We start from the raw sequence: 22,355 nt of genomic DNA, 5'->3' as shown, positions 1-22,355 counted from the left end.
TCCAGTCGTGGTCGCGAGACAATGCCGTGAAACGTTAAAACTATGGTCCTGCCGTTTGAAGAACAATGAAAAACAGGCGGTTGACCACTGGATTGAAGATTGGCGTGATTAAATACCAACTTTTTTTTTTCTTTCTTTCTCCTTTGCTTCCTTGTGTTTGCTCTGTCCTGCCTTGTAATTATTTTCACTTTTGCCGGTTTCAGACGCTTTGTAACTTTGAGCCTCTGATTCCTTTTAATCAAAATTCAGGTAGGGGTCTCCCCTCCCAACTTCGTTCAAAAAAAAGAAACTATGGAAAAAAACTCAACTTTGTAATTGTGAAATCAGCATCATTTGTAAGTTAATCTCCTATGGTCTGGATTTTTGGGATGCCAATGCCATTTGGGGACAAGATCGTTGACGTGGTGCATAAAACTCGAGATTTATATTACTAACTGAGTCGTTTAAGTGTGGCTGAGAATCCATGCATTTAGTCGTCATTTTTCATGTGTTATTGTAACATGATGGTTTTACTTTTTCAGAAAATCTGTTTTTTTGTTGGTACAACCAAATATTAAGTCAGAGTGGAGGTCTAGCAGCCGCCGACTAATAAGCATTGGAATGTCTGTGTATGAATACTTCCACGACTAACAACGGTGGTATTAGAAGTTAGGGTTTATTTTCTAAGACCCAAACTGACGTAAACAAATGAACTATTTTGTGCAAACATGACTATGTCCATGTTCTTGTTCCTTAACCTTTTCTTTTTTCTTGCGATCATTCCTAGAGATTATATATATTCACGGAACTGCCTATTTAAGGCCTAGCCAGCTTGCCAGGGTAGTAGAAGCAAGAGCACAGAAGAGGTAATTCATTAAATTGAACAATGGAAAGCATGAGCTTCGTCCTCGCGGCTCTCTTCCTGCTCCTGATCCCCATGGCGGGCAGCAGCCCCCCGCCGGAGCCGGTGATGTGCACCCACGGCACCTCCGGCTGCATCATCACCAACTCCTACGGCTCCTTCACGGACCGCACGGTCTGCCACGCCGCCAGCGTCACGTACCCGTCCACCGAGGAGGAAGTCATCGCCGCCGTGGCCGCCGCCGTGGCCGCGAAACAGAAGCTCAAGGTGGCCACCAAGCACTCGCACAGCATCCCCAAGCTGGCCTGCCCCGGCGGCCATGACGGCGCAATCATCAGCACGGCGCGGCTCAACCGGACGGTGCGTGTCGATGCCGCCAAGCGGCTCATGACGGTCGAGAGCGGCATGCTCCTCCGGGACTTGACCGAGGCGGCGGCCGCGGCGGGGCTGGCGCTACCGCACTCGCCCTACTTCTATGGTGTCACCATCGGCGGCCTCCTCTCCACTGGTGCGCACGGGAGCTCCCTATGGGGCAAGGGTGGCGCCGTGCACGAGTACGTCGTCGGGATGAGGATCGTGACCCCTGCGCCGGCAAGCAAGGGGTTCGCCATGGTTAGAGAGCTCTGCGCTGGTGACCCGGACCTGGATGCGGTGAAAGTCTCCATTGGCGTCCTCGGCGTCGTCACCCAGATCACCCTATCCTTGCAGCCGTTGTTTAAGCGGTCGTTGACCTTTGTATCGCGCAACGACTCCGACTTTCCGGAGCAGGTCGCCTCCTGGGGCCGGCTCCATGAGTTCGGCGACATCGCCTGGCTGCCGGCTCTGGGCAAGGTGGCATACCGAGACGACGACCGCGTAGATGTCTCCACGCCGGGCAACGGCCGGCTCAACCAGGTGCTCCTCTTCCGCTCCACTGCCACACGCGAGGCCATCAAAGCGAGAGCTTTGGAGGAGCGGTTGCAGCAGGCGAACGCCACCGACGCCGCCCGGTGCGAGGACTTGCGGCGGCAAGTGGCGGCGGTGCAGCGGCTCGGCAACGGCTTCACGAACGACGGCGTCTCCTTCACGGGGTTCCCCGTGGTGGGGTACCAGCACCGGATCCAGGCGTCCGGCGGGTGCATCGACAGCCCGGAGGACGGGCTGGCCACCGCCTGCGTCTGGGACCCACGCATCCGGGGCAGCTTCTTTGAGAACGACGGCTTCAGCGTCCCGCTCTCCAAAGCGCCGGCGTTCATCGCGGAGATGCAGAAGCTCAGGGACCTCAACTCGGCGGCGTTCTGCGCCGCCGTGGACCCCCGGCTCGGGGTGTTCCTCCGCTACGTGAAGGCGTCCACGGCGTACCTCGGCATGCCGGAGGACTCGGTCGTCTTCGACATCGTCTACTACCGGAGCCGCATCGACGGCACGCCGCGCGTGCACGCCGACGTGGTGGACGAGCTGGAGCAGCTGGCGCTAACCAAGTACGGCGGGCGTCCGCACTGGGGGAAGAACCGGGACTTCGCCTTCGATGGAGCCATTGCAAAGTACCCGGATGCCGGTAAGTTCCTTAAGGTGAAGGGAAGGTATGACCCGGACGGGCTTTTCTCCAGCGAGTGGACGGACAAGGTGCTTGGGATCAGTGGGAGCCCGAGCAGCATCGAGAAGGGCTGCGCCATTGAAGGGCTTTGCGTCTGCTCCGAGGACTCGCACTGTGCGCCTGAACTGGGATACTTCTGCCGGCCCGGGAAGGTGTATAAGAAGGCCAGGGTTTGCTCCTTCCAACCAACTGGTCACCGGGCTTAGGAGTGGCAAGCTACCTGGCCATTGCTTCTTCCATGAACAAATAAAACAAGTACTGCATGTGACACTATCAAATTTTTTTTTTTCGTGAACAGGCTGCATGTTGTGGGTCTTTGTAACTACTGCAATCCATCGTGAAATAATTGTGTTGTTCCTCGAAAAATAATAATAAAGCAATTGTGTTGTTTAAGCCTTGTTCATTGTACAACAAAATTTTAATCTGCGCACCCGTTTTTAAATAATGGTTTTGCAATATCTAAGTCTCCTGAATTTTAGTTAGACATAAATTGATTTCTGGGCCATTGGACCATCGATGGGACCGTGTGTTTGACTATAAATTCCGGAAAATTCTCCTGCTGCCACGTCACCTCTTTTCCCATCGTAGGCAGTCCCTCGATCACGTCCGGCATCGCGCTCTCTTGATCCCGTGCATATTGGCCATTCCGGCCGATATGGGCCGTTCCATGGGCCTTGAGCAGTGCGTTTCTTCTTCTCCCCGGCGTGGTGGCATTTTCTGCAGTGGGCCTTAAGGCGGCAAGGGCGTTGGCCCAAGGCGCGGGGGGCATGGGGGAGACCGGGAGAGGAGAAGGTGTGAGCCGTCCAGGTTCCGCTCCGCCGTGAGGCGACTGCAGTCGACAGCACGGTCGCCAGACGCAGTCTGCATGATTTGGTTTGTAATTTTGATTTAGTAAGATTGAAATCGACTCATGATTTATCCTTCATTTGCTTTTTTTCCTATTTTTCATTTGTGAAGATAAAAATTTCTCAGGCGCCATGTAGATCAAAATGAGATCATTTGAGATGATGCCTGTATCCGCAAGTCTGCTATGGTTTTTCACTAAATCAATTTCTTATTTCAGTACTCACGTGTGCCTCTGTTTCTTTCAATCAGAGTACAAGTACTTTTGAGGTATACGTAACAAATATTGCTTATGTTTCATTCATGTCATCCTAAAGTCCTAATTGCATATCGCCAAGAAATCATAAACTAGCTAGCTGCATGAATCATGTGACCAATGTACAATAAATTAAAACATTATCATAGTTTGTTGACTCTGATTTCTAATCATTGTTTTTTTTAAATAAAGAAGACAAAAGCATCTGTTCGAAATCTTTAGTCAAGGTACAACTTAATGATAACCATCTCTTTTTGTTCTATCTTTTGTGTATTACATATTTCTTTTTTCCTTTTAAGAAAAGTATTATTCAAGCTGTCTTGGGATGTTGAGACCATGTATGTGATGTTTTAGGTGTGCTTTATTTTATCTTCCAGTGCTTAATACTTTGTTCTGCACAAATTTGAAAATTTTCTTACAGATAAATAAATGCCTCATTTGAAGTCCCAACCAAACTTTAATTTCTGCTGAGTCGAATCGTCGTTTTAAGTTGGTATAAAAATATATCCGGCTAGCATTAACATGTTTATAAAATTAAAGAGTTAATTGGATCTATGCCATTATAATTTTCACCGGTTGGAAATATGCCATTACAAAAACTTGATTTGGAAAAATGCCACTCTAACTTTTTTATACCTCTATTCATGCCATTTTGTCCAATACCAGCACGTATACTGTCTAAATACATATAGACATAACTCTATACGAACAGTTTTTTTCCCATCCCAAGTCAAACAGTTCTATTCCTCTTATTCCCCACGCGTTCCTCATATCCCGTCCTCAACGGTGGACTCATATTACTGTTTTGTATTTTCTGCAAGTTTTATAGATTTTTCTTAGAAGATTGAATTTTGGCCAAATTTGAATTTTTTTGAACCTTTATGGCACCTGGAGGACTCGAACGTACTGTTGAACGTTGTAAATAGGGGTATTATGATAAATACTGCTGTACACGCTGAAATACATGTATTTTATGAACACTTGTTGGTCTTAAGTGGACAGAATAGCATTGATAGAGGTATAAGAAAGTTAGAGTGGCATTTCTCCAAGTAAATTTTTGTAATGGCATATCTCCAACCGGTGAAATAGAGAGCGGCATAGATCAAATTAACTCAAAATTAAATGTGATCCTTAATTAATGTCTTATTTGTTTGTTTTTTGAGAAATGCATGCGTCTCTCGAAACATGTTCTAAAAGATTAAAAGGCCAAAAGTCTTACCACAACACGCGGGGTATCATCCAGTTCATATAACACAGGAGACCAAACGATAATTTATCACTTTGCATGTAAAGGACTGCTTGTACAAATACAATATTTCGAAAGGGAAGTGTAAACTTTAGTTGCACACACAACTTATACTCTCTCACCTCTTATTGCCCCACTTAGACACAATTTATTTTAGTTGCATGATGTGTAGTTGGTTGATGACTTGGACAATCTCCTAACATACAATCCATTAGAGATGTCCTTATTGCACATGTGGATAGTTGTAGTGTTTGTTTATAGAAGAACCAATGTATGGCCAGCCGGAGAGGTGTCTTAGCCCTCGTCATCGTTCCTAATCCCGGTGACCAGTGGGTTGGAACGAACAAACTCTGGCCTCCGGATACACCTTCCCGGGCCTGCAGAAGTATCCCTGCTCGGGGGCGCAATGCCAGTCCTCGGAGCAGACGCAGAGCCCTTCGATGGCGCAACGCTTCTCGATGGTGGTTGGGTTCCCACTTATCCCAAGCACCTTGTCCGTCCACTCGCTGGAGAAGAGCCCGTCGGGGTCATACCTTCCTTTCACCTTAAGGAACTTCCCGACGTTCGGGTACTTGGCGATGGCGCCGTCGAAGGCGAATTCCCGGTTCTTTCCCCAGTGCGGGAGCCCGCTGTACTTGCGAAACGCCAGCTGCTCCAGCTCGTCCACCACGTCGGCATGCGCGCGCGGTGTGCCGTCGATGCGGCTCCGGTAGTAGAGGATGTCGAAGACGACCGAGTCCACGGGTTTCCCGAGGTACGCCGAGGAGGCCTTCACGTACCGGATGAGAAGGCCCACCCTAGGGTCCACGGCGGCGCAGAACGCGTCCGGGTTGAGGTCCCTGAGCTGCTGCATCTCGGCGACGAAAGCCGACGCTTTGGAGAGCGGGACGCTAAAGCCGGCGTTGTAGTAGAAGGTGCCCCGGATGCGTGGGTCCCAGACACAGGAGGAGGCGAGCCCGTCCTCCGGGCTGTCGATGCATCCTCCGGACGTTTGGATCCGGTGTTGGAACCCCACCACGGGGAACCCCGTGAAGGCGATGCCGTCGTTCGTGAAGCCATTGCCCACCCGCTCGGCCTCAGCTACTTGCCGCCGCAACGCCTCGCACCGAGCGACGTCGGTGGCGTTGGTCTGCTGCAGTCGCTCCTCCAAGGCTCTCGCTTCGATGGCCTCGCGCGTGGGAGTGGAGCGGAAGAGGGGCTGCCCGTTGAGGCCGTTGCCCGGCGTGGAGACGTCCACCCGGTCGTCCTCGCGGTAGACCACCTCGCCCAGCGCTGGCACCCACGTCATGTCGCCGAACTCATGGAGCCGGCCCCATGTGGCAATCTGCTCCGGGAAGTCGGAGTCGTTGCGCTTCAGCAACGTGACCGACCGCTTAAACAATGGCTGCAATGCCAGAGTGATCTGGGTGACGACGCCGAGGACGCCGATGGAGACTTTCGCGGCGTCCATGTCCGGGTCACCAGCCGCGAGCTCTCTAACAATGGCAAACCCCTCGCTCTCCAGCGCAGGGGTCACGATCCTCATCCCGACGATGTACTCGTGCACGGCGCCGCCCTTGCCCCACAGGGAGCTCCCGTGGGCACCCGTCGACATCATGCCGCCGATGGTAAGCCCGTAGAAGTAGGGCGACTGCGACAGGGACAGCCCCGCCGCGGCAGCTGCCTGGATCACGTCCCGGAGGAGCATGCCGCTCTCCACCGTCATGAGCCGGTTCGCGGCGTCGACACTCACTGTCCGGTTGAGCAGCGCCGTGCTGACGATGGCCCCGTCGTGGCCGCCAGGGCACGCCAGCTTGGGGATGCCGTGGGAGTGCTTGGTGGCCACCCTGAGCTTCCGCTTGGCGGACACCGCGGCGGCCACGGCGGCGATGACCTCCTCCTCGGTGCGCGGGTACATGACGGTGGCGGCGTGGCAGAGCGTGCGGTCCGGGAAGGAGCCGTAGGTGTTGGTGACGGTGCAATCGGACGTCCCTTGCGTGCAAATCACCGGCTCCGCCGGGGGGCTGCAGCCCGCCATGGGGATCAGGAGCAGGAAGAGAACCGCGAGGACGAAGTTGCTGCCCATTCTTCAGTTTAATGGAATATCTTCTTGTGTGCTGCTTGCTTCGCCAGCTAGCTGGGCCTTAAATAGGAAGATGTCCGTAGTATTACCATGAATAAACAAGGTTAAATATATATATATATATATACACGCTCGATCAGCAGATTAAATCAGTGCAAAGGATATCATCTTATATTTGTTGTATCCTCAACATCGTTATCAATTTGACTAGGTTGGCTTAATGAAATTAGACTAGGTTGGCTGCAATCGCAGACTATCGGAACCCAAGGGACAAAAATAATGAATTAGTCAAAAAAATAAAATGTATTAGTCAATTTCACGGTAGCGTCGTACAGAGGTTAGCTCTTCCAGTCCCACGCGTTGCGAAAGCAGCCCGATAGATTAGATCGGTGGCGGCTAAAGGCATCGATCTTGGATGTCATCTTATTTGAAATTTACACCGATGCCGAAGGTAAGAGAAATAAGATAGATGGGAGAATTGACTCTTCCGTGAATAGTTGGTCCGATCGACCTTTTTCTATCGTACATCTTTGCATTTAATGCCAACAAATTATATAGATCGTATAGCGTCAGTTTAAAGACATACTCCGTTGCATAATAATGTCATAATGTCGGTCGGTGTATCATTGGTTTTTAACCTATTAGGGTCACCTGGTGGTATGTATTTGTCACCAACGGTGTGTAAACGAAAAAACATGAACCGACGGGTGGAGGGGGAGTGAGATAGATTGTCCTACCCGTACCCATCAACCGGCAAAGCCATATGACATAATGGGGGATATGTAGTCTCATGCATATATAGAGTGAGAAACTCTTAAATCCTTGTCGTGCTCACCAATTCCTCTCAGTTCCCCACCAACTCAATTTCCCATACCACCCAACTATTTCTACTCGATCCATCTCGTTTTAAAATTTAAACCATAGCCTCCCATGTTATACTTGTCGTCGGCCCTTGTCCTCTCTCCTCAACCTTCGGACTCTCCCGATCTTACCTCCCCTTCCACTAGTTGTCTCGGTGACGTGAGCCCGTGATGCCGCTTTTCTCGGTACCATGCGTCATGCGAGTCACATTGCACCGTGGATCATCTCAAGGAAAATTCCGATTCTCTTGCTCCTCGTCGACGATAGTGCAATCCGAATAGAATTGGAATTTCCGCTGAGAGGATGATCTGAGCAAGAGGCTAATGGGGAGGTGTGTGAGGCGGGGGCAGTTCTTCGGCCTGGTAAATGAGACCAATACCCAGTGAGCCATGTATACTTGGGCATGTGGTGGGTGTGGGGAAAACTTCTCATGCGAGGTCCACATCCGATTCTTCTTCCATGTGTACGATAAAAAACATCAGATGGATAGCAGCGTGCCATCTGACACATGTCTTTCCAGCACTTTTTGTACTCACTCATGTAATCCCGAGAGAAACTTCCCGGTCGCTCACCCATCCTCAAATTGCTCTGAGCCAATCACGCTTACCTTGTTGATATGAGTATTCTATCAAGAGGTAAATACAGTGACAGTCCAAATACTTAAGACGCAGGAGCAATTTAGTTTAAATTCTTGAAAATTAGGGTGGACTAGTCCTAAATGTTGAAAGTTGAGACGCGGATTCATTAGAGGTCCTGGCCAGTAAGGAGAGACACGTGGGCTGTTTACTCAGGTTTGCTATTTTGCTCAAAACCCCCGTGCGTATGTAAAATTGCTCACATTAATCCTATTAAGCCGTACTAGGCCAATGGGTTTGACCATGGTCAAATGACCGTGCTGCCTCGCAAGGAAAAAGGAATGGTGTAAATTCAAAAGGCACGCTACCGTGTGTTAGAAAAAACCTGAAAAATTAGATATCCTAGATGTACATCGCTGGATGTGCATATGTTAGTTTTTGTGGTATAATCAAATTATCTACAACTACGAACCTTACTTCATGTTGTTATAGCACGCAGATCCCCGGAGTTCGCAATATCATGATAGGAAAATCGTCTGCGCCTCACCATCCAAACGACTCTAAAAGCAGCTGGATGTAAAATGATGTGCTAACTCACCTTGATTTTTCCTTCTCTGGCTCCCCTGTTTTTTTTTCTCTTCCAACGACCTGCAACTGAAAAAAAATTGAGCAAAACAATAAAGCATTGACAGAACAGTGAACTCGTTAGACATAACTGACGTGCTGCATACAACTAGGTTAAATGATGCTGACATAGACAAAACCAAACCAGGTGATTGTACATACTATATATACTATGAAGCATCAAAGCTTGCTCATGTTCCTGCAGGATGGATAACACACGGACAGGGCAGCAGGAACATGTATGCCGGTCATTACAACAAAAGGAAACCTGCATGATGTTTTCAAGATGTTAAGGATAAAGCTGTCTCTAGTACAACTGACAGTTTTACGACAACGATAGAGACTAGGGTATGGTCTAAGATAAATACGTAAAGGGAGATCGTATTACGCCCAAGCACACACAGTGTGCTGGGGTGGGCTTTCTGCTTCTGCTGCATCACAAGTCTATTAATATGATAAATACAAGGACTTCAACTTCTCTCCAGGTTGCTTTCTTCTTCTGGATTTCGCCTGGTTCAGTCCAGTGTCATCGGTTGGGAGATGCAACACCGGAATCTGGCCCTGCGGACAGAAGTAAGGACCTCCATCTCCACATGCTCCAGCATCCTGACAACATCGGTGAACGGAGGACGGACGTCGGGATTTGCATCCCAGCACCTGGTCATGATCTCCCCAAGGGCTGGGAGGCAGTCATGGGGTATTGTTGGGCGGACGCCCTTGTTCACCACAGCAAATGCAGCTTGCACTGCCGTCATTTTTGCAAAAGGAAGGGTCCCGGTAATTAGCTCCCACAGCACAATGCCGAAACTGTACACGTCAACTTTCTGGTTGTATGGTCTGTGCTGGATCATCTCACTGCAAGTTCAAAATAAGAAGTTGGCACATCAGAATGAACAAAACAAAACACAGTGTATCCAAATCTAGTATTGCACACATATATGACCGAGGCACGAAGATATATAGTTGAAGAAACGAGGACAGGCAGAAAGAACAGCAATGCTATACATAATAACTTCAAATTTCCTGGAGAATATGAAGGTCCAATCAGATGGATCAAGAAAGACCAAAAGAATATGTTCAAAGTGTTTCCTAGTTTCACTTGAACGCAGCTTGCTAACTTTCATCACCGAAATATGAACCAAATTAACGCCAAGGATGTTGAGCACAAAGACGTATTTTTTTCCTTGAGATCAGATTAGTGCTGCAATAGTAAAGTTGAAAAAAATGCTACCTAAGAACAAGCTTAGAAGTACCAAAAATTAAATTTTAAACTACATACAACAATGATTTTAGTACGAAGGGCCCAAAAGGTGGCGTGCCTATGTTCATTTGTAAACGCTCTATGTTCAGTTTTATACAATTTCAGGAATACTCAGGTAGTGGATCAAATAACTTAGTCAGATTATGTAGAGCAATTGCTCCAATGTTTTCAACATGGCTTTGGTGCATACAACTTTAGTTAAATAATGTTTTGTTGCATGCATTATTTTCTCGTCTTCCCATAACTCCTCTTAGTAGCATAATTAGATAATGATGGCAAAATGTATGCAAAATACCTAATTTTACATACATGTGTGTGTATTATGGTTGAGCCTGTATGTATGGTCATGTTGCAACTGGAGTTCGCAGTCATATCAGCATACCCACTTTGATATGCTTAGAGCTGAAAAGAAAAGCTAAAGGCTTGCCAACTACGCAGAATTGGCTTAACAAACAAGCTTGAGCACTTCTACAACTTGGCCTTGGCTTACAAACAAGCTGAGTTGAGCCAAGGCTGGACAGTGGGTTGTCTTCATTAAATGAAATCTTGCCATTTATGCTCATATGAAATAAGAATGTAACTCTAGTCTCTATGTTTCTATCATTCCAGTTATGCACACAGAAATCCCAAATATTACGTGGTTCAATAAATGGAAACTCAACAAAGACCTAGAACTTTCTTTTAGAAAAAGTTTATCATTATCACTATGGAAATACTAACTAATAATCTTTTCTAGTAGTTTATGGATAATTTTCAATGGTTTTATCAATTTGGCCATTAATATAACTTCTCAAATTTAGGAGAATTTTATCATTAGCACTATATGGAAGTGCCAATTAATAATTCTTTCTGGTAGTTTATGGATAATTTTCAATGGTTTTATCAGTTTCGCCATTAATATAATTTCTCAATGTCAAGTCTAAACTACGTACAAATACCTCAAGAGCAAAGATTGACTTAAACTTGGCTCCAGTACGATACAAGCTAAACCATAAGCCTGCTCCCTGGCTTGACAACTGACCTAACTAAATTACATCTAGCTAGGTTATCAAAACAAACAAGAGCAGAGTCCAGTATGCTCTTGCATCACTAGCTGCTCTGGTAAAGTAATGTCCAGTAAGCAAACTGCTACTGTGCACAAAGAACCAAATAAGGATCTAATTTCTTTTAGAAAATGATGACAGACCCCATTTTAGCCCCCATGTAAACCCAGTGAGATGAAATATTGAAATTATGCAGGATATGAATTTCACCAATAACTGGGCTTTGGTACGAGAAAGCACATTTTGCTAGGGTTGGTATTTTATGTAAACCCCTAAACTATGAAACTAATTAAAACACCACTTTTTTTAAGAAAATGGAAGCTTTATTAACCCTGCCTCTGCATCATGGATGTATACAAGCCTAATTACCACTTAATCATCTAAAACCGTCACATAGTGAGTCATCATCACCATATCACCACCACAGTAGCAAAACCACCTCCAAAAACAGCTTGGGGACTATTTGCCACGGGTGTAGTTGATACGGGTTGACTCTGGCAATGGAGCAATTCATGATTGTGGTTTGCCGAGTGTTTTGAATGAAGCATGAATATAATTTGCATGTCGCCTGACACAAAGGCCGTAGGCTAGCCTCAGGTTATGGTAGAAAAAAAACTTTTCATTTTGGGCCTAAATCAGTTGTCCTAGCTTGGCCCATAGGTCTACTAGAGATGCTAATATTAGGCTGCATCTAAGCCGTACATCTTCTTTTGGGGTGATGCCAAGCTCAATTGTGATTAATAGCTCAAAGCACCAAGGCTCTCAATACATCCTTTGGCCCCCTCGAGTTTATCCACACCGAAAGTTTTCCTTTTCCACCTAAGCCCATTGATGATGGTGGCTGGTATAGGAATGTATTGCATGACGTTTTCTCCTATGTTGTTCCAAAGTTTTCTACCTAGGAGAGTCATGCTACCTCCCCAAGGTTTTCCTTGCTCGTGGAAGGATTATTGCTCCCCAAGTTGTTACTGTACACAGTAACAAGTCTTGCCAAGTATAGCTAGAATTGCTGATGCCAATTGACATTCAAGTATGGCTAGGAGTGCTGACAGAAATATTCCTTTTTTACCTAATGAGAACGCTAGGAGGTCAGTTATATAGGTGATGTCCCTAGCACGAGGGTGCTTGTTGAAGTCACACGAACTTCATCGATTTCAAAGCAATGGGATTCCTCATGGCTTCGGAAGCAAGCTTGCGATTACACGCCAATTAGATCACAAGCACACTAAAGTAGTAGTGTGACCATCATGGGCTGCGGCACGACAATGACCAAGGGTTGCTCGAGACTAGTCACACGGCCAGTCTTGAGGTCACCACTTGGATGCCGACTCAGCACCCCGACTCGATTCATGGATCTACGGCTCGGCTAGTCACACGACTAGTCTTTACTTGGTGGAATTGGTATAGATAGTTTCCGACCGACCATCCGCCCGAAGGAACCCGGATATTAATTCGGACAAGATTTCTGGATATCCGCAGGTTGTGAAAACAGATACGAATACAGTTTCAGTGGTATTCGTCCATATTCGATATTATCCAGTAGAGGTAGGTAACATCCAACCACTGTCCAGTGGCTATCCGAGTGTGTGTGCATCTGTGTGTGCTTATGGGAATAAGGAGCTATTATCTCTAGTGCCAAGTGTTGAGTGATAATTGTCTACCGTGTACTATAAAAGTGTCTCTGTTTTTTACGCTATATCTGACCAAATATTTCTATTACCAAACCTTGTCCGCTCCACATTTGTTCCAAACCATGTCCACTCTGCTACCCGTTCCATATTCGTAACCATTAATATTCATTTTGTATTCGTAACCAGACATTTTCTGCAATATGAAATATGCTATAGGATATGGTTTAGCACTTTAGCTGATATCCATTCGTATACGCTCCATTGCCACCTCACACAAAGTCTTGAGGTTGATACTTGGATGGCGAGTCAGCACCTCAACTCGATTCGCGAATCGACTGCTCAACTGACTAGTCATTGACAAATATTGACTAGTCAGGGTTGTTGACGAACGACTAGTGAAAAGGCCCACTTATCAGGTTTCACTGGGAGCATAAGGCTCTGTCTGTGCTCTGTTCGTGGAACCCTATCTCTCCGCACGGCCTCTTCAGGGTCCACAACAAGCGACCTCTCGCCAGGCCGCATCCATTGCTGCTGCTGGTGGCCACGACACAAAACCTGTTGCTGCCGCTCTCGTCGTCCGGCGGCCCTGCTCCTCTGCCTGCTCTGCCCCTCCCCCTGGCTCTGCACCTAAGCCGTTTGTAGCAAGCCAGCAACTCTGCTGAGCAATATGTTGTACTCCCTCCGTCCCATATTAAGTGACTCAAATTTACCAAAATATGGATGTATCTATATCCAAAAAGTGTCTAAATACATGCAATATCACGTCACTTAATATGGGACGGAGGGAGTAGTATACTAGTATTAGTAGTTGAGTTATATTGTATTTGTATAATTGTATTAGTTATATTATATTGTATTTGTATAATTATATTGCCACAAGCTCTATGTAGCCTCTAGCCTGAGATGAACACTTATATTGGCTTAATAACTGGTGGACAATTGCACCCAAGACTAGATACATGGGCGGAGCTCTCGGTAGGGCGCCCGCCCTACCTTGATTTCCGGCAAAAACGCAAATACAGGTATTAGTTCAGTGATTAAGAAAGAAAAACTATAAAGATGACAGGTATTTTCAGAGTTGGGCCTGATTTGCATCTTGGGCCGGCCTGGATCGCTGCTCGACCTAGTCTCCGCACTGACCTCTAGCTCCAGACTCCACCAGACGCATCGCCTACTCCCTGTCTTCTTCTTTTCTCTGTCTGGAGCTGGCGGTGCCGATGCCAGCCAGGGATTAGGCCTTACGACGGGATTACAGGTCTTAGGGAGAGGGAGCCAGCCAGGGAGAGGGAGGGCTGGGAGAAGGAGGAGGCTGGCTGGAGGTCAGACCTTGGCCCTGGCGGTTGGTGGAGAGAGCGGCGGCTCAGGAGGTCAGGCCGCTGCTCTGTGGCTGAACGGTGGCAGCGGGAGCCGGGAGGCAGCGGCTTGCCTCCCACGCCCTGACGCCCCGCATGGCCCACAGATAGTTAAGTGAATTGATCACACATTTATTGACTTGACTTAAAGAAATGGACAAATGAAGCCTAAGACACAAATTCCAATTACTCTTTTATACAAGATCTGCAATTAGCATTTATTGACTTCCATAAATGGACAAAAGAAGCCTAAGACAGAAATTCCAATTACTCTTTTATACAAGACCTCAATTAGCATTTATTGACTTCCAGAAATGGATATCTACTCCTGCGAAAACTCACAGATGGGGAATTTGCAGCAAGAATTACATTACATAAATAATTGAAGTAACTATAGCTTGTCAATAAACAACAGATCAATAATTTGAGGCAGGCAAGAGAAGATAAGTTTTACATATCTATTAAAGTTAATTGGTGTGCCTACTGCACAGAAAATGAACCAAATTCAGATAGGTATTAATGAAGTTATCCTGTAACAGTCATTCCCCTCTCCTATAAGTGGCTTATCACAATGGCCTTATATATCAAAAGCCAAAAAGAGAAAGATAGGTCAAAGCAGGAAAGACGACATTTTTTTAGAAATACAAAGAATGGCCTAAATAGTACCATACTCCCACTGATCTCAAAGTAATAATAAAAAAAAGCAACTTCAAATATCCTGGAGGTCCAACCAAATATTACAGGCTGGGATGTACTAGCAGCTAACATATCTTCAATAAACAGACACACGCGAGTTGGAGCTAAAGTCTAAATACTATTAAGATGGTTACACTTTAGGTACCACTTGGGGTAAAAAGTGACGAATTACTGCATGCATGCTTCCAAAAGGAAACAGGTGCAATCAAACACCTTATATAACAATACTTGTTACACACTAGCACCCAGGGCACATTTAAAGCAAAGACAAGTAAAATATATGAATTCCTGGATTAGTATCCTCTTGGAATATGCTCAAATAAGAAGCAGTATTGGCTATTGCTAAACCCACAAAGAATTCACCATAACATCTCCAGTAGAAGAGTTCTTATATTACATGCAAAAATAATTGACCTGCCAGGTCAGCTTCTGATGGAGAGAACAAGACAAAAATGTTCAATGGTAAAATGAAAATTCTGGACGGCATCATTAGAAAATTTCACATGCATATCATCGCATGCTTTAGCGCAACTAAGTATTCCATGCATGTCACTGTCAGAGAATGCTAAATCAAAAAATATTTATAGAAACAAGTAGCACAATGAAATAAAAATCCAAGTGTCACAGACTAGGTTACTAGGATAAAACGGCAAAAAAGAAGGATAGTATTATATAAGGTAAGAGATTACGACTAACACATTTACACAGCACGTAACTAGAACATATGCATGCGGCTGTGCAGCTACCAATGTCATAAAGAAAGAAACAGCAACTGCAGATGTCCTGATATCAAACATACGTGCCACTTAAACCAGAATAGAGTTTTCAAATATATAGTTTCATTTTTTTCTTCTTACGGATTCATGGTCCCGAGCGATTGCAATGCAAGGAAATGAAGCATAACTGTCTTACTTAGAGTAGCAGTATAACTAATTAAATAAGTAAGATAACGAACATATATGTTGAACTTACGGAGCCATCCAACGGTATGTTCCCGTTTCAGGTGTCATCCCCTCGGTCTTTACTTCAATCCTAGCAACTCCGAAGTCTGCAATCTTGATAGATTTATCACCAGAAATCAAGAGGTTGTCTGACTTCAGATCTCTGTGGATGAACCCAAGGCCATGAACATATGCCATGCCACGTGCAACATCTAGTGCCTGCTTCACTGCCAGCTTCAGTGGAACAGATCTGTTCTGCCTCCTGGTCAAGAAATTCCGAACAGATCCACCCTTTGCATACTCTGTGACAATACACCAGACCATTGGCTTCCTGCACGCGCCAATGAACTTGACTATATTTGGATGCCTTAATGTTGCAAGCATCATAACTTCTTGCACAAATTGCTGCTCCAACAGCTGAGCTTGCACAGGGGCAGCCTCCGGCCTCTCCAAAAGCTTAATGGCAACATCCATTCCGTTGTAGGTTCCCCTGTAGAGTTTCCCAAAGGCACCTTGTGCAAAGGGCATCCCCATGTGGAGCTTCCCCAAATCAATGGTCCACTCCTCATAATCCTTGAGCGTCTCGGTCGGGAATCTAGTGTCCATCAAAGCCTGTGCCAGTGCGTCATCACTCAAGGCATGCGACACACGCCCAGGACGGAAAATGCTGTTCCCAACCGAGTAGCTGGCCACAGCAACAGGCCCCCTGAGACCAGGATGGTTAAGCATCCCAGTTCGGGAGTCGGTAGAACCAACGCTGCTGTTGTCCACCGACATTATGGAACCACCATGCATGCTGGTCTGCATGCTGTTCATGCTATCAATGGACATGGTGGAGCCCTCCCCCAGCTTCTGGTAGTAGGCCATGTCACAGAAGTTGACGCCCCCGTCATGGCCACCACCCACGGCGCCAATGATCCCAGGGAATTTGGCGCCGTCCATCATCTTCGGATAACCAAACCCTCAGTTTCCGCAGCCTCTTCACTCTCTTCCCGTGCTCCCTCACACAGTTTCCCCGAAAGGCGATTACCTGCAGCAGAGAGAAGCCAACAGAGATTAGAAACTCCAATAAGCTATAAAAGCTCTTGCCTTTATCCTACACAAGCGCTACAATTGCCACAACCGCCAGCACAAAATCAACCCAAAAATGGACACTCTGCAGCAACAAAACCCACGAAATCCACGACGAGGGTCCCCTAATCCATGAAACAACACCCCAAAAATAATCCTAACACCGTGAGCCTTCACTCCAAACAGACAAACACCACGCCCTTGCATGAACCAAATCGAGCCGCGAGACCGTCAACAACAACCTAATTCGACGGAACCCCTCGCGCCCAAAACAACATCCAGGACGAAATCAGGCCCCGCGCCCCCTCCACAGCTCCCGCGGAAACACGAAGCAGAGAGCCAAACCCTACCCCCCCCCCCCCCCCCCCCCCCAAGACCGCCCGCCTTTCGGGACCGGAAAAGAAGCACACCTTGCTGCGTCCAGTTGGAGCCTCGCCGCCGCGCGGGTTCCGTCGATCCGGGGGTCGATCGGCGCGCGCGCGGAGCCGCGGCGGAGGGAGGCGGCTGCGGGGGGGGGACGCGGAGCCGGCGGTTGTGGGGAGGCGACTAGGCGAGGACTGGGGACGAAGAAGAGGAGAAGGGGAAAAGATGAAAAGGAGAAGAGAGAGAGAGAGGGAGAGAGAGTGGAGTAATAAGTGCGGGTGTTTTATTTACTCCGTACTGAGTTTAATTTAAGGCGAGACTCGCGTGGGCGGCAGGCGTTGCAGGAGTGGGAGCGTTTGGTGATTCGTGCCCTGGTGAAGGACTTTTCTGTAAATTGGTATTCGGTTTTCCATGGACTCACGTCCAAACCGACGGTGCACCGGCAACATTTTTATGTACTACAGGCTCTCCACACATGACACACGTACAGAGGCAGCCTGGGTCACAAAGAAATTAGTGAAATTTTAGTGAGTTGAAGTAATAGCTGGGTCTTAATGAATGTGAAATTAGTGAAATTTTAGTGATTTGAAGTAATAGCTGGGTCTTAATGAAATTCTGCCTCTGCCGCTGCACATTTATCATTTATGTGCACGCTTACAAATAAAGCTATATACTTATTCAATGCAACAAAAAAATTAGTTGCTAGAATGTACTACGCTCTGAAATATCTTCAGTTTGTCCTCAAGTGTGTTATACTTTCTCCATTTCATAAAGGTTGGCGTATTTTGTTTTGTTAAGACAAGGCTTTGACCCATGATAACTTTATTAATATGTGTTTTTACATTCATGAAATTTATATTAATAGATTCGTCTTTAAAAGTTCTTTTTAATAATCATGATTTTGTGTCATATATGTTACATATTAATAGTGTAATTTTTGGTCAAAACCTTGTCTTAACGAAATAAAATACACCAACTTTTATGAAATGTGTTGGAATTTATGTGGCCCAGACACTATTTAATTTATAGTCTAATAAATTCCTGAAAAAATCCCAAAGGCCCATGCTGACCCATTCATGCCTAGCAAGAGGTGGGACAAAAGTTTAGTCCCACATTGCTAGTTGAAGAGAGTTTGCACCACCTTATAAGGGGGGCTCTTCCACCTGTTATATGAGCATGAGAAGAAGAGAGCTTCTACGCGCTCCTCCTCCACCGCTCGCCACGCCTCGCCACGCGGGTTGCGGGAATGCCTCGAGCCGAGAGCTTCTCTATTTTTTTGCCACGCGTGAGTGGATTAATCTAAACGATTGCACAAAAGCTGAAACAAATTTGTCGGTGGGTTTTTATTGCAGCCGGGCTGAAACGAATTGTCAGTGGGTTTCTATTGCATCGCTCCGGCTGCTGCCTCTTCGTTTTCGCCTCCCTCTGTTGCCTGTTCGTCTGCCTGCTGTGCCTATATAAGAGAGGTCGCTCCTCTCCACAGAGGGCGCAGAAATAGCACCTGCCTCCTCTCCTTCCAGAGCATTGCGCTACCTCCGTTCTTCCCCATCCTGTCTCGTGGCGTGCACCGCATGTCGGGACAGTAGGCCTCCAGAACCCTGCCTCTTTGAGTCCTGTACGGGAGAAGGGCGATAAGGTTTTTGGGGAGCGCTACGCGCGACTACTGGCTTCTTCCTCTTCACCGCGAACGCACCGGACTTCGACGATGACTTCTTCGCGGAGGTCGACGACATCCTCGACATCAACATGACTGGCAACGGGAACACGAGCGGTTCCGCCTCTGCACCGTATGTGTCACTGTTTCCCATACTTGAGATCATGCTGCAATTCGTATGTTTAGTTCTTGCCTTAGATGTGTTTTGTTCATATGCTTGCATGACTACTGTGTTTGATCTACTCCTGTTTTATCCACTATTTATGTTGATTAATTCTGGTACCGAATTATTCATGGTTGCAATATTCCACATGTTTTATTCACTATTTTTATCTATTATATCTTGTGGTAAATTGCTCATATTTCCATCAATCCAAAAACCTTATTTTAGGCAATTTACCCCAAGTGGTTTTGCTGCTTCCATGAAGCCACCTGTGTTTGAAGGTGTCAATTATAAAAGGTGGCGTGCGAGGGCAGTGCTCTGGTTTCAGACCATGAGCTGCTGTAACGCCATCTATGGCCTTCCTGAGGGAGACCATACTCCTGCTGAGGAGGAGTCAAAAGCTTGATACCACTTTCAAGGCTGCTTTGATCAGCATTCTTGGCGACAATATTGTCGATTCATACCTGTCATTTAACAATGGCAAGGACATGTGGGATGCGCTCGAGAGAAAATTTGGAGTCTCCGACGCTGGAAGTGAACTGTATGTCATGGAGCAATTCTATGACTATAAGATGGTTGAGGACCGCCCCATTGTGGAGCAAGCTCATGAAATACAGTCACTTGCCAAGGAGCTTGAGCACTTCACTTGTGTGTTACCAGACAAGTTTGTTGTTGGAGGCATCATTGCCAAGCTTCTTTCATCATGGAGGCATTTTGCTACTTCTCTGAAACACAAGAGACGGGAGTTTTCCGTGACGGATCTCATTGGGACTCATGATGTGGAAGAGAAGGCGAGAGCAAAAGACACACGTGCTCGAGGTACCGAAGGAGGTTCTAGTGCCAACTTCGTATAGAAGAATAACTCCCAATCCCACAAACCCAAGAACAAGAACAGGTTTGATGGCAAACCAAAGTTTGATGGGAAGTACAAGCCCTCACAGTCTACCAACTTCAAGAGGAAGTCTTACAAGAAGAAAGGGGCTTGCCATGTATGTGGTGATCCTGAACATTGGGCCCCAAGCTGCCCAAAGCGCTTTGATAAGCGTCAACATGGGAAGGGCGGCAAGACTGCCAATGTTGTCATCGCTAATACTGAGATGAAGGATGCTGGGTACGGTATATTTCGCACTATCCTTTCAGTATGTCATTCTCCTGAGTGGTGGATTGACACAGGTGCCAACGTGCACGTATGTGCTGATATTTCCATGTTTTCTTCATATCAGGTCGCAGGGACTTTCTCCGTGCTGGTGGGCAACGGCTCACATGCTTCTGTTCGAGGTGTTGGTACGGTCGACCTGAAGTTCACTTCGGGAAAGACCGTGCGCCTGAGCAACGTTCATCATGTGCCCTCCATCAATAAAAATCTTGTTAGCGGATCTCTTCTGTGTCGAGATGGCTACAAGATTGTTTTTGAGTCCAATAAATTTGTAATTTCTAAATTTGGAACCTTTGTTGGTAAAGGCTATGAGTGCGGAGGCTTGTTCCGCCTGTCTTTGTCAGACGTTTGTAATAAAGTTGTGAATCATGTTTGCAACAATAATGAATCAGATGTTTGGCATTCACGCCTTTGTCATATTAATTTTGCTTGCATGACGCGACTAGCTAAAATGAGTTTAATCCCTAGCTTCACTTCTGTAAAGGGATCTAAGTGCCAAGTTTGTGTGCAAGCAAAGCAACTTCGCAAGTCTCATACGACTGCGGAGGTGAGAAATTTGGCACCATTGGAACTCATACATTCGGATCTTTGTGAGATGAATGGTGTGTTGACAAAAGGTGGAAAAAGATATTTCATGACGTTGATAGATGACTCTACGAGATACTGTTTTGTGTATCTTCTGAAGTCAAAAGATGAGGCCTTGCATTTCTTTAAAATCTATAAGGCTGAAGCAGAAAACCAACTTGATTGAAAGATCAAGAGGCTCAGGTCCGATCGTGGTGGAGAGTATTTTTCCAAGAATTTGATTATTTTTGTGCGGAACATGGCATAATCCATGAGAGGACGCTTCCCTATTCACCCTAGTCAAACGGGGTGGCCGAAAGAAAGAACCGTCCTCTAACTGATTTAGCTAACGCCATGTTAGACACATCGGGTCTCTCTCAGGCATGGTGGGGGGAAGCGATATTGACCGCATGTCATGTCCTAAATCGAGCTCCCACAAAGAACAAAGAGATAACTCCATTTGAAGAATGGGAGAATAAAAAGTTAAAACTCTCTTACTTACGAACTTGGGGTTGTTTGGTGAAAGTCAATGTGTCAATCCCCAAGAAGCGCAAACTTGGACCCAAAACCGTTGATTGTGTTTTTCTGAGATATGTTTTTCATAGCATCGGTTATAGATTCCTCATTGTAAAATCTGAGGTACCTAACATGAATGTTGGTACAATTATGGAATCAAATGATGCGACTTTCTTTCAGAATATCTTTCCTATGAAGGATAAGCCTAGCTCATCAATTCAGGAGATGTCGAGTTCATCTAGTCCGGAATTTGTTTCAATTCCCGAACCTACCATTCCGATCGAACACTCTGGAAATATTGAGGAATATGACATTGAAGCTCCCAAGAGGAGCAAGAGACAGAGGACTGCAAAGTCTTTTGGTGATGATTTCATTGTGTACCTCGTGGATGATACTCCTAGTTCCATTTCGGAAGCCTATGCTTCTCCAGATGCCGACTACTGGAAGGAAGCTGTCCGTAGTGAGATGGACTCTATCTTGGCTAATGGAACCTGGGAGATAACTGATCGTCCTTATGGGTGCACTGTAGGATGTAAATGGGTGTTCAAGAAGAATTTTAGACCTGATGGTACAATTGAGTAATATAAGGCACGGCTTGTGGCCAAGGGTTACACACAAAAGGAAGGTGGAGATTTCTTTGATACTTACTCACCAGTGGCCAGATTGACCACCATTCGAGTACTACTATCATTGGCTGCCTCGCATGGTCTTCTCATTCATCAAATGGACGTTAAGACAGCTTTCCTAAATGTAGAGTTAGATGAGGAAATTTATATGGAGCAGCCAGATGGTTTTGTAGTAGATGGTCAAGAAGGAAAGGTGTGCAAGTTGGTGAAATCTTTATATGGTCTTAAGCAAGCCCCTAAGCAGTGGCACGAGAAGTTTGAAAGAACCTTAACTGATGCAGGCTTTGTTGTGAATGAAGCCGATAAATGTGTGTACTATCGCCATGGTGGGGGCGAGGGAGTTATTCTTTGTTTGTATGTTGATGACATACGGATATTTGGAACCAACCTCATTGTGATCAAGGAGGTCAAAGATTTCTTATCTCGATGTTTTG

General features: G+C 46.3%; 3 protein-coding genes across 5 annotated transcripts; 1 reads left to right on the top strand and 2 right to left on the bottom strand.

Annotated features, from left to right (window-relative positions):
* Positions 1–849: 849 nt before the first annotated feature.
* LOC100833703 (L-gulonolactone oxidase 2) lies at positions 850–2,773 on the top strand. Its single transcript, XM_003571495.3, has one exon. It carries the CDS (start codon positions 866–868, stop codon positions 2,621–2,623), a length of 1,758 nt encoding a protein of 585 aa, XP_003571543.2. The 5' UTR covers positions 850–865; the 3' UTR covers positions 2,624–2,773.
* A 2,006-nt stretch (positions 2,774–4,779) lies between these two features.
* Positions 4,780–9,188, bottom strand: LOC104583572 (L-gulonolactone oxidase 2). 2 transcript variants are annotated; one of them, XM_024461127.1, is made up of 3 exons: positions 9,047–9,188; positions 8,859–8,914; positions 4,780–6,884 (listed from the first exon to the last, which is right to left on the bottom strand). In XM_024461127.1, exon 3 carries the CDS (start codon positions 6,825–6,827, stop codon positions 5,076–5,078), a length of 1,752 nt encoding a protein of 583 aa, XP_024316895.1. In that variant the 5' UTR covers positions 6,828–6,884; positions 8,859–8,914; positions 9,047–9,188; the 3' UTR covers positions 4,780–5,075. The 2 variants fall into 2 exon arrangements, with proteins under 2 accessions (XP_024316895.1, XP_010234473.1); XM_010236171.3 differs by having other exon boundaries at positions 8,859–8,908; positions 9,047–9,183.
* On the bottom strand, positions 8,995–17,517 carry LOC100840945 (serine/threonine-protein kinase STY13). Of its 2 annotated transcripts, none has more exons than XM_003573518.2 (3): positions 17,290–17,517; positions 15,840–16,838; positions 8,995–9,739 (listed from the first exon to the last, which is right to left on the bottom strand). In XM_003573518.2, exons 2-3 carry the CDS (start codon positions 16,751–16,753, stop codon positions 9,400–9,402), a joined length of 1,254 nt encoding a protein of 417 aa, XP_003573566.1. In that variant the 5' UTR covers positions 16,754–16,838; positions 17,290–17,517; the 3' UTR covers positions 8,995–9,399. The 2 variants fall into 2 exon arrangements, with proteins under 2 accessions (XP_003573566.1, XP_010234474.1); XM_010236172.3 differs by lacking the exon at positions 17,290–17,517 and adding an exon at positions 17,122–17,226.
* Positions 17,518–22,355: the final 4,838 nt, after the last annotated feature.

The sequence above is a fragment of the Brachypodium distachyon genome, chromosome 3 (assembly GCF_000005505.3).
Source record: "Brachypodium distachyon strain Bd21 chromosome 3, Brachypodium_distachyon_v3.0, whole genome shotgun sequence".
Classification (NCBI taxonomy): Eukaryota; Viridiplantae; Streptophyta; class Magnoliopsida; order Poales; family Poaceae; genus Brachypodium; species Brachypodium distachyon.
Note: the sequence above shows the minus strand (reverse complement) of the source record. Positions and strands in the feature narration are given on the sequence as shown.

Excerpts from the sequence above, each read along its gene's own strand:
- LOC100840945 (XM_003573518.2), bottom strand. The coding sequence starts at position 16,753 with ATGATGGACGGCGCCAAATTCCCTGGGATCATTGGCGCCGTGGGTGGT. Across the intron at positions 9,740-15,839 it reads ACATACCGTTGGATGGCTCC|TGAGATGATCCAGCACAGAC; the intron begins GTAAGTTCAACA and ends TTGAACTTGCAG.
- LOC104583572 (XM_024461127.1), bottom strand. The coding sequence starts at position 6,827 with ATGGGCAGCAACTTCGTCCTCGCGGTTCTCTTCCTGCTCCTGATCCCC.
- LOC100833703 (XM_003571495.3), top strand. The coding sequence starts at position 866 with ATGGAAAGCATGAGCTTCGTCCTCGCGGCTCTCTTCCTGCTCCTGATC.